General features: G+C 46.5%; 1 protein-coding gene across 1 annotated transcript in view; it reads right to left on the bottom strand.

Annotated features, from left to right (window-relative positions):
* Positions 1–747: 747 nt before the first annotated feature.
* The window catches only part of plekhh3 (pleckstrin homology, MyTH4 and FERM domain containing H3), a 31,407-nt gene continuing 19,490 nt past the window's right edge, over positions 748–12,664 (bottom strand). The window contains exons 4-13 of the mRNA XM_022205553.2: positions 12,431–12,613; positions 10,910–11,067; positions 8,492–8,615; positions 7,359–7,656; positions 5,065–5,272; positions 4,198–4,325; positions 3,460–3,580; positions 2,532–3,020; positions 2,189–2,380; positions 748–965 (exon numbers count right to left, since the gene is read on the bottom strand). Coding sequence (XP_022061245.1) covers positions 801–965; positions 2,189–2,380; positions 2,532–3,020; positions 3,460–3,580; positions 4,198–4,325; positions 5,065–5,272; positions 7,359–7,656; positions 8,492–8,615; positions 10,910–11,067; positions 12,431–12,613 — 2,066 coding nt within the window. The 3' untranslated portion in view covers positions 748–800. The remainder of the gene's footprint in view (positions 966–2,188; positions 2,381–2,531; positions 3,021–3,459; positions 3,581–4,197; positions 4,326–5,064; positions 5,273–7,358; positions 7,657–8,491; positions 8,616–10,909; positions 11,068–12,430; positions 12,614–12,664) is intronic.

Below are 12,664 nucleotides of genomic sequence, written 5' to 3'. Positions count from 1 at the left end.
AGCTACAGAGCTCAACATCTGTTTCCAGTTCCAAGTTCACATGGCTCACTGCATCAACAGTTCCAGGTAATGCAAGCCCAACCCGGGACCTTATGAAAACTGACGGTCTCTGATGAACATGTCAGCATAAGGGCACATGAGAGAGTGAGTCAGTGTGTATGTGTGACAAAGACACGGAGGAGGGGGTGTGTGTCACTGAATGTTTTCAACACTATTCCAGCAGTGCATGAGGGACGACTGCCTTCTAGGAAAGGCAATACAAATATGGCACACTTGAAGAGAGAAAACTGAGGGAGGGTAGTGTTGTCACTCTTTCTGAAGGGGGGCACCACAGCTTACGGTTACCGTCGGCTCTTGTGATGCCGTCTCGCCCTGATGTAGCAAGGCTCAACATCTCACATTGTCGAGGAGGATGGAGGTGGGGGTGGTGAGGGTACTGCCATGTAGGGTAACGGTTGCGTGACAGGATGGGGTGGGGGGTGTGCTGTGTGACACCTCATCAGCGACCACATTGGTTTCTGTGGGTTTCTGGCCTCACTTGCAAAACAGAACCCCTTGCCTTGCCGTTCCCCTCCCCTCCTCCACTGGCCGGCTCCTTCAGCTGGAAAGCTCGGTGAGGGTTTATTTTCATGGATGGGGAGTGAAAACAGCCCTCTCTTTGTTTTGGCTGCTGCGCCATTCCCAGCGGAGGAGGCCCGGGGTCCTGAGGACTGACTGGGCCTCACAGGGGGGGGTGGGGGGTGGGGGGTGGGGGGGCACGTGGAGGAGGATAGTAGTGGGGGGGGGGGGGGTCCCTCCTTTCAAACGGGATGGGAGGGCAGCTCCAGGAGCGTGGGCGTCGAGACCAGATGATGGAAGCCCACCTCTGTTCTTTCTGTGATGGTGATGTCCGCACCTTCCCCTTTTCCTCGCTGGCGACGGATGGCACTGAAATACGCATTCATCAGCTGCATGATCTCAGTCAGCTGTGATGGAGAGAGAGAGGGAGAGAGAGAGAGAGGTCAAATTGGTGGCAGTCTCAGTGTCTATCTGGCACTGTCACAGGAGGGTGGACAAGCATGATGTCATCCAGCTGTTAGAAAAACTGGATCCTCCAGAAGCAGAGGATGATGTTGTTTGGCACATTCTTGAGGACATACACGCCCCCTTTTATTGGAGGGGGAAAAAGAGGTCTTACATGTGTGTGGATGTTTCATCACTTTGGCACGTTTTGTTCGGCAGCTGTTGCAGAACAAATGAAAGGACCGCACTGTGGAAGAGTTCATTTGTTCATGTGTCTCTGTGCTACTCCGACCTCCGTGAACATGACCACCAAACCACCGTTAACCGCCACGATCATTAGCCTTATTCTCGTCCCGCTGATGCCTGTCTAAACATGGCGTGTGAGAGTCAAACAGTTTCCAGCCTAAACCGTCACCTGCTCTTCAACTTTTAACCATGACCCTTGAATCAGCAGCTAATCTTGCACTCCCCCTCAAGTCCAGACCCAACAGTAGTCATCCCCTGCAAATTTTTGCTCCCTCCTTTTTTTTCCCCCTGCCCTCTAGCTCAAAACCCAGCGCATTCATGTCAGAGCAATATGAGGCCCTAAGTTCAAAAAAGTCTTTCTGAGCTGCACTTCAATTCGCCTGTGCGTCCAATAAATAAATAAAAGCCACTTTTGTGCCCCACGAGAGATCACAGAGGGATTTCTTGTTCCGTGTGGGAAGATGCAAGCAAATCAGCCCAGTGAAAGGCAAGATTTGTTCTCGACAGAAAAAAAAATATCTGTTTGGAAGAACATCCATGTTTCTGAGAAATGTTTTGACTAATATTTTAATCTAACCACTGCAATAAAACTTGCCCCGGGCCATTTAATGCCAGGAAGTTAGACTTTTGGTGGTTACCATCAGATGGAGGGTAGGGGCAGGTTGTGTGCTCTCTATTTAAACCAAATTAATGAGTGTTTTTAAAGTGGGTCAAAGAACTGCAGGGAGGAGGGCATCATGAGCAGACAGCATGTGTCTTTCTCTTACTTTGCAGAGCGCTACTTGTTGATAACGAGGCCCTGCTGTGTACACAACCTGAATCCTGACTACAGTGGAGACAGAGAATGTCTAAACTCAGTGTAGAAATGGCTCCAGTGAACGATTTTGCTCCCCTGCCCCCTCACTCTGTACAGGCTAACCTCGGACATGAGTCACCATACCTTGGTGGTTTCAAATAGCAGATCCCGATCCCCAGCTGTGATCTTGAAGGTGTTGCTGTCAGATACGCCGTAAGAGCAAATCTGGCCATAAGGGAAGGACTCCAAGGCCTCAGATTCTCCCTGCTTGTACAGGGAAACGGATGTAGCAGCTACACCCAGCCACAGCTTCTGGGAAAAACTCCCTGTTGAACTCTACCGGGAGAAAGAGGTGAGCAAATGTCAGAACAGCTCAGCGTCATTCCTTGATTCACATTAAGCAGCCTGAAGCCCTGAGGGAGCAAAACTCTTTTTTTTGAAAAACAAGAACTACAATAAAACTAAAGCATGACCTCATGATACTCACAATATAAAAGTCGACTTCATACAGAGTGCATCCAAAGCCCGACCACTGGCGTGCAATTGTGAGGTAGGCAGCCATACTGTCCCTGTGGCTGTAGCCGGCCAGACCTTTCCATCGATCTAAGATGGATCCCATGACGGCTGCTGCCTCTTCTTTCAGCCGGCTCCGGAGACGCATGTCCTGCTCCACCTTTTGCTTGTGTGCTGCTGTAGCTGTGTGGCTCCACAGCGTCCCGGCCAGGAGGCCCGTAGGAAAACGCTGTGTGGTGGGGCACCCCTGGGCTGCCACCTGACAAGGAGGCATAGCTTGTGGGGCAGCAAGAGACATCAGAACCCGAGTTTCAAGCATGTGACCTGGGAAAAGCTCATCCAGAGGCGGGCATGGGGCGTGCGTGCTGAAGTCACCCATCAAGCACTGAAGCCTCAGGGCCGCTAACGCTTGCAGGTCCTCTTCACAGGCCGGCAGCTGACCACGAACCACCATCTCATGGCACTGCAGCACAAAGGTCGAGCGCAGAGAAAGATGGAACAAAACAAAAAGAAGGTACAGTTTGTCAGTAATAGCCTCAGTCCTGTCATCAGTCCTTCCTTCCACACCCTATTTTATTTTGTCCCATAACTCTTTTATGGGAGTCCTCAGGAAAAATGTTTTAATGAAGCCAGCGCTGGCTGCCTTTTGCCCCTTCTGCACTCCAGCCAGTGCTCTTAGTCATGCTTTTTATGCGCAGCATTTTATTGCAATCACAGCCCATAAGACATTACAGACCGTGATTGCAGATAGTTAAATAAAAGCATAAATGATCCAATGAAATACGAGGAATGAATCACTTCAGGACAATAAATTAGAACTCATTATCAGCACTGGAATGTTCCCTCATAACATGAATAGAGTCAAAGGAGAATTCTTGTAGACCTGTGTTCTGCTCCGTTACCTGCTCAAAGAGGAAGAAATACTCTATGCTGTCCACTGATATGCTGTCGGCATCCAACAGGCAGTAGAGCTTGAAACACAGCTTCCATTGGGATTTAGACTCGGACTCTTTGGTGGTGAAGCTGCACAGAAGAGGGAGGGAAAGGGTTAAAGCTTGGGTTAGGGGGGAAAATATACTAATATACAAATGGAATACCAGGAATCCTAAGCCTTCATGTTAATATTTTACAAGATATTGCCTCCCCCAGTGTGTATCATTGTTGTTTAGTAACCTGGCGGTTTCATGTTTACCCTGTCACTCAACACTGCAAGGACACAGATGTCCACACCTGTTAAAAAAACACACGTCCTTTTTATACCAACTGGGACGCCTTATCGTTTTATTTCAGACGTTGCCTTGTGCAAGTAAATGACATCAGCTTCACCTTGGCTTTTCAGTGGTCGACTAGCATTGCTGACAGTAAAATGACCACTCCGGTTTCCCAGCAGGGTGTCATGTTTGGCCAACAAGACCAGACAAGGTCACCAGTTATCAAGGATACTGGATAACATTCAGCACAGGAGTTGGACTAGAGACGATAAAGGCACCATCCGCCTCAGCTGTCAGATAGCTCAGATTTTTTTGGACAAGAGGCTTCGCTAGCATGTTTTCTTGCTTGGTTGTATTGTGTCTGGCTTCCTTACACTGTCTGTCTGTTTTATTATATAGTGTGAAAGCAGGCTGCATCACTTTTCGAACCTGGTCAGGACGTCTGCGATCAGAGCGCTCCCTGTGACCGGCTGCTCCCATAGTGCATTCTGCTCATACAGTGCAAATGTGTTATTGCTCTCTTGTAGGCCGAGCTTCTCTTGCATCCTCCGAACCACCTGTAGAGGGGTAAGAAAGGGGAAGTGGGTTGAAAAGACAGATGGAGACGCAAATTGTTAGACCTTAAATACGAGGGATAGCTGAGTTTCTTTGAAGTGGGGTTGTATGAGGTACCTCTTAATAGTCAGTGTATTACTTGCAGGAGATGGCGGTCAGCAGTTCCTGGAAGTTGCCGGTCTACCGCTGCCTCACTCAGTTAAATCGTTTGATATTGTGTGGCTTTGCCGTATTAGTATGTTATTTTGGATTTGAATAAATGTCTTAAAGCATCAAAGCCACACAATGGCAGGTAAAATTACTGTTTTTGTCAAGTGACTTTGGTGGCTTTGAAGTGAGAGCTTTACCAGCTCAGTAGCTTGTTGGAAATGGCCGTCTGATGGCAAGGCAAAGCAGTTAAAATATTCAAGTTTTACCATGCACTTAAACTAATACTTATATTTTTAGGTGGCCTCTTCTTTTTAACAGTTAACTGCTGTTCCTCCTTTCTGCTTCTCTGCATACCGACATACACCGACTAAGGCTAAGTACTTCATGCAGCTCCCACTTCAAAGAAACCAAACAATCCCTGTAAGAGTGAAAACAGAGGTAGGCAAAAATTAAATTTTTGTGATTGTCACGGCTTTGTAGGGCGAGTGTGCTCCAGATCAGACTATGATGCTTTGAGGAGGAACACGTGAGCAGCTGAAACACTGAGAAAAGTACCGTTGCCAAGAAGAATGCAGACAAATGTTCTCAAACCTCATTGGCAGTGGTGTGAGAGCTGATGTAAAGCTGGCAGGATCCAGGGCCAGGATAGTGCACCGTGCACAGCATCTCCTGTCGGCTCATCAGCATCTGGATTTCCTCCCAGGATGGCACACACTCCCGACACTTGGTCTTCTCCAGAGCCTCGCTGATGAATGACGCGTAGTTATCCATCTCCGACTCTGGACTTTGGCTCTGGATCCTGCAAGAAAGAGCAAAAGTGTGAGAACGTGACATTAGCATGTACATGTGTTCTTGTGCACGCCTTTGCATTTGAAACGTATCTGCCAAAAAAATGTACACGTTCCATACTTAAAAGAGCAAAGCTGTTAATGCTCGTGATATTAACAGTGACTCAAAATCTGTAAAGTGTTATGCTGTGATTATGGACTTCGCGTCATCCTTGTGATTCAACCGAGTTCTTTATTTTCTTTGGGCTGGCAACGTTAGAAAGTCAATGAGGCGAGGAATGACAAATGTTCTCACTTTAGCTGTTAGAGACTTAAAAGACTCGACATCCCTCAATCCTTCAAAGGAAAATGGCAAAGAAAACACGTTTGACTTTGGGTAGTGCACGAAACAGGAAAAGGTGTTTCCGCTCCTGTGAACCAGAGTGACCTGCCACTTCCTCCCAGCGGAGTGTCCGGGAGTGGTAGGTGAGTGTGTGTGTGCAGGTATTTTAAAAGAGGGGACACAAAGGCAGCAGACGACACACTCCAACTGGAGCCTGAAGTCTTTTACATTTCATGAGTGTGAAGGTGTGAAATGCAACCTGATGGAGTTATGAGCTCAGCCTTGTGTAAGCAGAGAGGGGCAAATAGGAAGGAAGCAATTATGCTCTGATGTTCGCCCCAAAATTAGACAAACATAGGACAGAAAGAAGTGCACAAGAAGGACTCAAACATTTCACCAGACACAGAGAAGCCCACTCATTCACCCTGATGTCTTGCTATCTCATAACTCCATGGCCACAGGGTGGGATTTGTCCTACTGAAACGTAATTAGGAATGTTCCACTGAGTCTCTGTGATCCTTCCTGTGCTCTCCTCTCTTCGCCCCTTTCTGCTGTTTCCTGCTTTCTTGCCCCCTCCTTCTCCACTGCTTTCTTTCTTCTGGCCTATTCTCTCTGACAGCAGACATTCCCTGGGGGTTTCTCAGGGCACTGGGGGAGTGGAGGAGGGTTTCTGGGCCCACTGCCCAGCTCCAGTCTTAGCTCTGCCCAGCTGCAGCCTCAGCGCTGATCCACAGAGTGAGGGAGTGCGTGAGAGCAACAGCAAGATGTATCAAAACATGCAGACTGCGAGTTCCACAGTGTTATTATGAATTGCCATTGCATGCAACTGTTCCATTAGCTAAAGGGCGATTCCCAGTACGGAAATATAGATAGAAAACTTTAGTGGTTTGATGGCATGGCGTTAGACAGAAAATCTGGAGCAGGAGATTAGCTCTGCTAATAACTTAGATTAGCATGCTTGACAGAGGGGCTAATTCAGAACTGCAAATCCAGCCCTGACACACTGGATCTGTCTGGGGGAGCACGCTAACAATGTGAAAGCATATCATGCTACTATATCTAAACTGGTGATTAGGGATTCTGGCGCCTGCCTTTTCTCCAATGTCTAGACCCTATGTTTTCCCAGCTACTGCACCCTACTGGTTCACCTTCATTTCCCAGTTCAGTCTGTTCAGGCTCCCTTCTCACCAACAGCTGACTGTTGATGACGTCCCGCTCGTATGGGATCGTGATGGCATCCTGCTCCTCCAACTTGTGTTCACTTTTATTTCAGCTCACTCTCATGTAAAATCATTCTCAGGGATTTAAAAGCAACATGCAACATTGCTGTCAAGTGGCAACTGGAGTCTATTACCTCCAACTGTCAACATGAGTGGATACGCTGTGGTGTTTTCCACCTGTCCTCCACAAGTCATGTTTCCCAATGGGACAAATTAAAGCCAGACAAAACAAGAAAATTCCATCTTTCCACTTGTAATTACAAGTAGGAGATGATGTGAACAGCTTTCTCCAGTCAGCCGGATTTATTTGTGCTAAATCGAACACTGAAAAATTCAGCCTGAATGCCATATTGACATTATACTGCACAAACAAAAAACAGAAGAAGTTTTTAACTTTAAAAGAGAGCTCATAAGAACTCAAAGTTTGAAGCTTGATTAATGAGATAAAGCAAATAATGTTACTCAGATCTCCTAATTGTTCATTTGTGGCAGACAGTTCTTTATCAATAATAACACCACCTGTATCATCTTTTCATCCCTTTGTGTGCCTCTCACCTCTTGAGGTGGAATCGCAGGTACTTGAGCACGGTGGACCCAGGCAGGAAGGTGCAGCTCATGCAGGTGAGCAGCTGCCAGTAACGGAGATGTGCAGCAGTGTACGGTGAAGGTGTGTAGCTGGTCTGCTTCACCAGCTGGCAGTAGACCTCGTCGCGGAGGGGGCGCAGGTCCAGGCAGGTCTGCAGCACGCCCTGGATGATGGGAACCGGCTCTCGTGCCGATTCCAGCTGCTGGAGGCAGTTGAAGAGCTTCACGGCCTCCTCACGCACAGAGCCGTAGCCTTTCCCACTGTGGTCTGGAGAGAGGACGGAGACGAGTAGAACGGTAATATGTTACACTTTGATTACTTCCGTTTGCCATCGCCCCTTTTTTACATTAACTTCTTGGAGAGCTCTTTCAGATATGGTCACATTTTGTAATACAGCAACTCATTACATCACTATCTTAATAGCTTCATCATGATCCTTTTTCAGCTGAAGAAAATATGAATTAAGTGTGATCCATAAATGATGTCACTTGCTTTGAGAAAAACTCAAATTAGGGGAATCATTATGCTCGAAATGTTGTTGAATTGCTGTCATGCATTGCAATATAATGACAATAAATCTTCTAATTCTATAATCTTTCAAATAACTGCGTCATACGTTTGACAGATTATTCTCTGTCTCTTTTATCCAGTTATTATCTGATCTTTATCTGGGTTGTTTGTACTTGTGTTTGAATCACTGTGTCAAGAAAGGTTTAGTGATAGCTTGAGAAGAGGATATTTGTCAAATATAATCAAGCAGCCAGGCCAAGGAAAGGTTGTTAAAGTAATCTGCATTGCACTGTGTTGAATTTGCCTCTCAGCAAATCAAACAGAAAAAGTAATTACAAAAATAAAACTGCTTTGTTCCATTTAACAATGATGCATCTACAGAAAATAGATGCCAACTGTATGAATAGTTTCTCAGATATAACCATTAATATAGTAAAGATGTGAACTCCTTAGCCATTTCACATCATATTAAAGGAAAATTCAGCCAGTCAATACTACTAAAAGTGTTTCAAAAGTGTCCTTTGCATTGTTCTACCTGTAACTTCACATGTAGCTGTTATAATCATGTATGACATAGATCTTAAGCACTTACATGTGTGCTCCAAACTGCCGTAGGGGAAGGGCAGAAGAGGAGCGTACAGGGGCCCCTGGGTGTATTTCAGGATGGGATTGTGCTGGTAGATGTGTTCCACTACCTCGGGGTTGAACTTGTTCTCCTAAAGTAAACAAAGCGGTGATAATAACATAAAAAAAAAAAACAGCACAGAACTAACTTTCATATGGCCTTGATGTGCCTGAAGGCAGCCAGCGAGGGGGTGATTGAGTGCACGGGTCTGTCAGTGGTGACTGGGGTCGTTCTGACCGGGGTCACAATTCAGCTCTGGCAACTTTCAAAGCAGAAGGAAGGTCAAGTGATGACCCAGCAAACCACGCCAGCACGACTGACACATTATATTTTATCTGCTCGGTGTCGATGAGTTTAGTGTGCGTGTCTTTGTGTCTTTCACTGCCTATGTGGATAGATGCCTTCCAGTGGTACAGATGGCTTCCATGCTACTGCCCTCTAGCACCTGTTGCTCATTAGTAACGTTGCCACTGCTCTGGCTCTCTCCTGACTCTGCAACTCCCCTCCACCCCCGCAACTACCCCTCCAATCCCACCAGCCTTTTCTCTCTGGCTAAAAGACAAGCCAGCTTTGCCCCCTCCTTAGTGGGGCAAAGTTGACACATTCTTCTGAAGTGTTTGGTGCACACTGGTGACAGGCTTGTCTGTTTGAATTGTGGGAATGAGATGCTGCTCTGTGCACCACATACAGCGGTCGCACAGCAACACAGCATCCCAGATAATATTAATACACTTGCACATACATGGTGAGGCCCGAAGGCTGTTTCTCATTCTCTTCGGTCGTCCCGTGCCACATGCATTTGTTTGACATTTTGGGAAATATGCTTATTCGCTGTTTTGCCAAAAGCCAGATGGGAGGACTGATACTGCTCACATGTCTGCTTTGTAAATATTAAGCCGCCAGCAGCAGAGTAACTGAGCATAGCGCAAATGCCGGAAACAAGGGCAAACGGCTAAAAGAGAAATCTGTCTACCTGCGCCCCATCTCTCACTCTATCATAAGATAACATTAAAAAAAATCCTTGTAAAGTCAAAGTACTTGTTGTGATTCTATCTTGTCACTACCATGATGCACTACACTACTTTGCTGCACCTAGATACCGTTGATGGACTCATCAAAAGCAACAGTAAACTTGATCACAAAGCTCATTAACATGCCAGTAGTTAAACAAATGAAATGTAACGTGCTAATCAGTGAGTTTTACAGCCAGTAGCTGCTCATTGCAGTTGACGAGGGCAGAAATAATTTTGTATCTAGCGGACTTTTTCCTCTAAATAAGTTTGACTTCCCTGAAACTGACTGTTTGTGTTTCATGTGACATTTAATTTCCCAAGATTTAGGAAATGCATAATTCTAAATGGAGCAATTCACACGATCAATCTGCTTTTCTCCCCTTCACACAGGGCCTCTGGCTGCCTAAAGCTGCCATCCCTGCTCTCCTCTGTGTCTATGGTTGGAACATGAATCTATGCTTTAAAGATAAGCAAGCGGTCCTATTCACACAGGGCTGCTTCTGTTCATTTTCCCCCTTTGATTTTTACAGCAGCGGTCCCTAATCTCACGCTTGAGAGGGAAACTACCTCGTCTGTTTGAGAAAGTGTGCCTCTGTGTAAAAGGAGACAGAAAGCAATAGACTGAGAGAACGTTTTAAAGACTAAGAAGGAGTTTTCAGAGAGAAAACCCAAAACAATGAGCGGGGACCACTTTAAAAAGCAGGCTGTTGCTCCAAAATATGAGCTCGGCCCCTCCTGGCAAGGCAGACAGGGCTAGACAGAGGCAAGCAGATTAACCACTTTCTTTAAGATTAGAGACTCTCGTTGGGAGATTACTTAGACAGGAGGCCAGACGAAGGACTGCTTATCTGTTCCTGCTGCTTCACGCCAAGCCCTTCGCCACCTCCTCGGCCAGAACTCCCCCTCTCTACACCCCATGGGCAGACTAATGCAAGACGAGTCATCCGTCTGCTCAATGAGATTCCAGCACGCCGTGTTCTCTAGCAACCCCTGGTCTAAAAATATGGCTGACCCTTATAAACACGCTCCCTGCACGTGAGAAGGTACAGGAAATAGCATCCTTTCAAATCCAACAAAATCCAATTTTTCTCGGCCTTCAATAACTGGAAATACCTTTACATTGGAATGACCTTTCTACTCCAGGTCTGTTATTATAGCCTGTCCCGGTGTGATGGAATACGATGAGGTCATTCAAAAGAGAAAGGCGAGCAGAGTAAACTTTGGACTCATGGCCCAGTGTGGTCGTGTGGTTTCCACGGCAACAGAGTCGGGGTAATATTATGTAGCCCGTTTGTGTTTGGTGGCTCTTATCACAGGTAGTTTGGCAGATATGTGTCCGTGTTTGTGTGTGTATGTGTGTTGTGTGGCTCACCTCGATGTCTCGGATCAGGAGCTGTGTTGGTGTTTCCACGGGCGATTTGGTATCAATTATTTTCTGGATGGCACAAGCCCAGTGCACAGCCTCATTGAAGTGCTTGGTGTACAGCCTGTAGCAGTGTTTCCGCCCATAAACTGTAATGCTCCAGTAACCTGGGGGGAAAAAAAACACATGCACACACACTAAAAATTCACTGTCAATTTTAATTACAAGCACTTAAACTGCACCTCATCTGACAGTGCAGTTTAGGTCACTACAAAAGTTCTGAGCAGGAGACGCCTCACATATCGGCTGTGACTCCCTCTCCCTGACCTCCTCTCTCGGTTTCACTGAGGATCAAAGGTCAGCTCTAGAGGAACCTCAGACCACACCAAAACCAAACAAGAACAGTTACTCTGCAGATGTGTTAGGACACGAGCGGTAAACCCTTCAGTGAGTCTCCGCTCGGACAACATGCAATAAAAATGAAAAAAGGCACGCTTCCTCCTTGTGCAGAGGAAGTATTAGACATACCCCAGGCAGCCTGGCTTGATGTGCAGCCCCGTGGCTGTTATCGGGCTTTCCTGCTACGTGACTTGGCACAACATCCTTCTTTGTTTAAGTTCTTGGTGAGATATGTACTCAAAATTAATAGTTTTTACAATCGAGATTATGACATGATGACGAGGGGGTCGTACCTGTTTGTGTCCTCAGCCGTAGCAGGTCAGTCTTGCTAAAAATGAAGCACCTAAATGAGACTAACAGTTCATGGTAATGGCCAGAAAATGCACAGGGGAAGTAAAGATTTCATGCAAGTCTTTCATGACAAATGTCTTTGTGGCTTAGGAGGAACACAAAGCCATTCAGTAATGAAACAGCCGATGCAGCTTGTGACAAAGTCACTGTTGAATGCACAGCTCTGTACAGAAAAGTCCCCTGGCATATTGAGTTAGTAGGAACTATGTTTGGGTTTGGGTTTATAGGACGGTTTGGGCATTTTAAGTGGTTTGGTGAAGTCAGAAGGACATAATCCCCTCCACTGATGGACAAGCAGACAGACTTAGACAGAGGGCAACATGTCTGAGAAACACACATAGTCAGAAAGGACAAGTCATCCCTGTGTCTTTTCCTGTACAGTAAAAGCTTTCCTCTTAATTCTTTGTCTTTTGTTTTGCTCTTCTAAGAAAGGGAAGGGAGATGTTCCTGCTGATTACCCAAATGAGAGGTTTCTCGACCAACCTTGGGCCACGTTTTGGACCAAACACAGCTGGGGCTTCCCAAACTTACTCAGAATTACGGCACTCATGGGAAGGGAAAGAGGACCACAAGACATCACTTCACATTTTAAAAAACCCAGAACAGTTTCCAGGGAATTTTTTTTAGAATTTTTTAAGTCCATGTTCACTGCACCACACAGGGAATTAACACAGGTCTGACTGGAATCTACAGAGATTACGGGCAAGTATACATAACTGTGAGTCAGCTATGCCTCAGCCCGTCTGCGTTTGCTTATGTACATATGTGTGTCTCGCTAACCTGTCTCCTTGTACGTCTGCTTGTCTGGCCAGATGACGGAGCAGAGGTTGGTGAGGACCAGCGTGCCCAGTCGGCGGGCGCCTTTCTCCGGTCCACTGTAGTAGTCGAGGGAGTCCTGGCTCAGCACAAACCAGTACCGACGCTGCTTGATCCAGTTCCCTCGCACCTCCCGTAAGAGCCAACCTTTAAATAGGACACACACATGCATCAGATGACAACTCGACCTCAAAATGA

Source organism: Acanthochromis polyacanthus, chromosome 21, assembly GCF_021347895.1.
Source record: "Acanthochromis polyacanthus isolate Apoly-LR-REF ecotype Palm Island chromosome 21, KAUST_Apoly_ChrSc, whole genome shotgun sequence".
Taxonomy (NCBI): Eukaryota; Metazoa; Chordata; class Actinopteri; family Pomacentridae; genus Acanthochromis; species Acanthochromis polyacanthus.
This window is presented reverse-complemented; position numbering and strand designations above follow the sequence as displayed.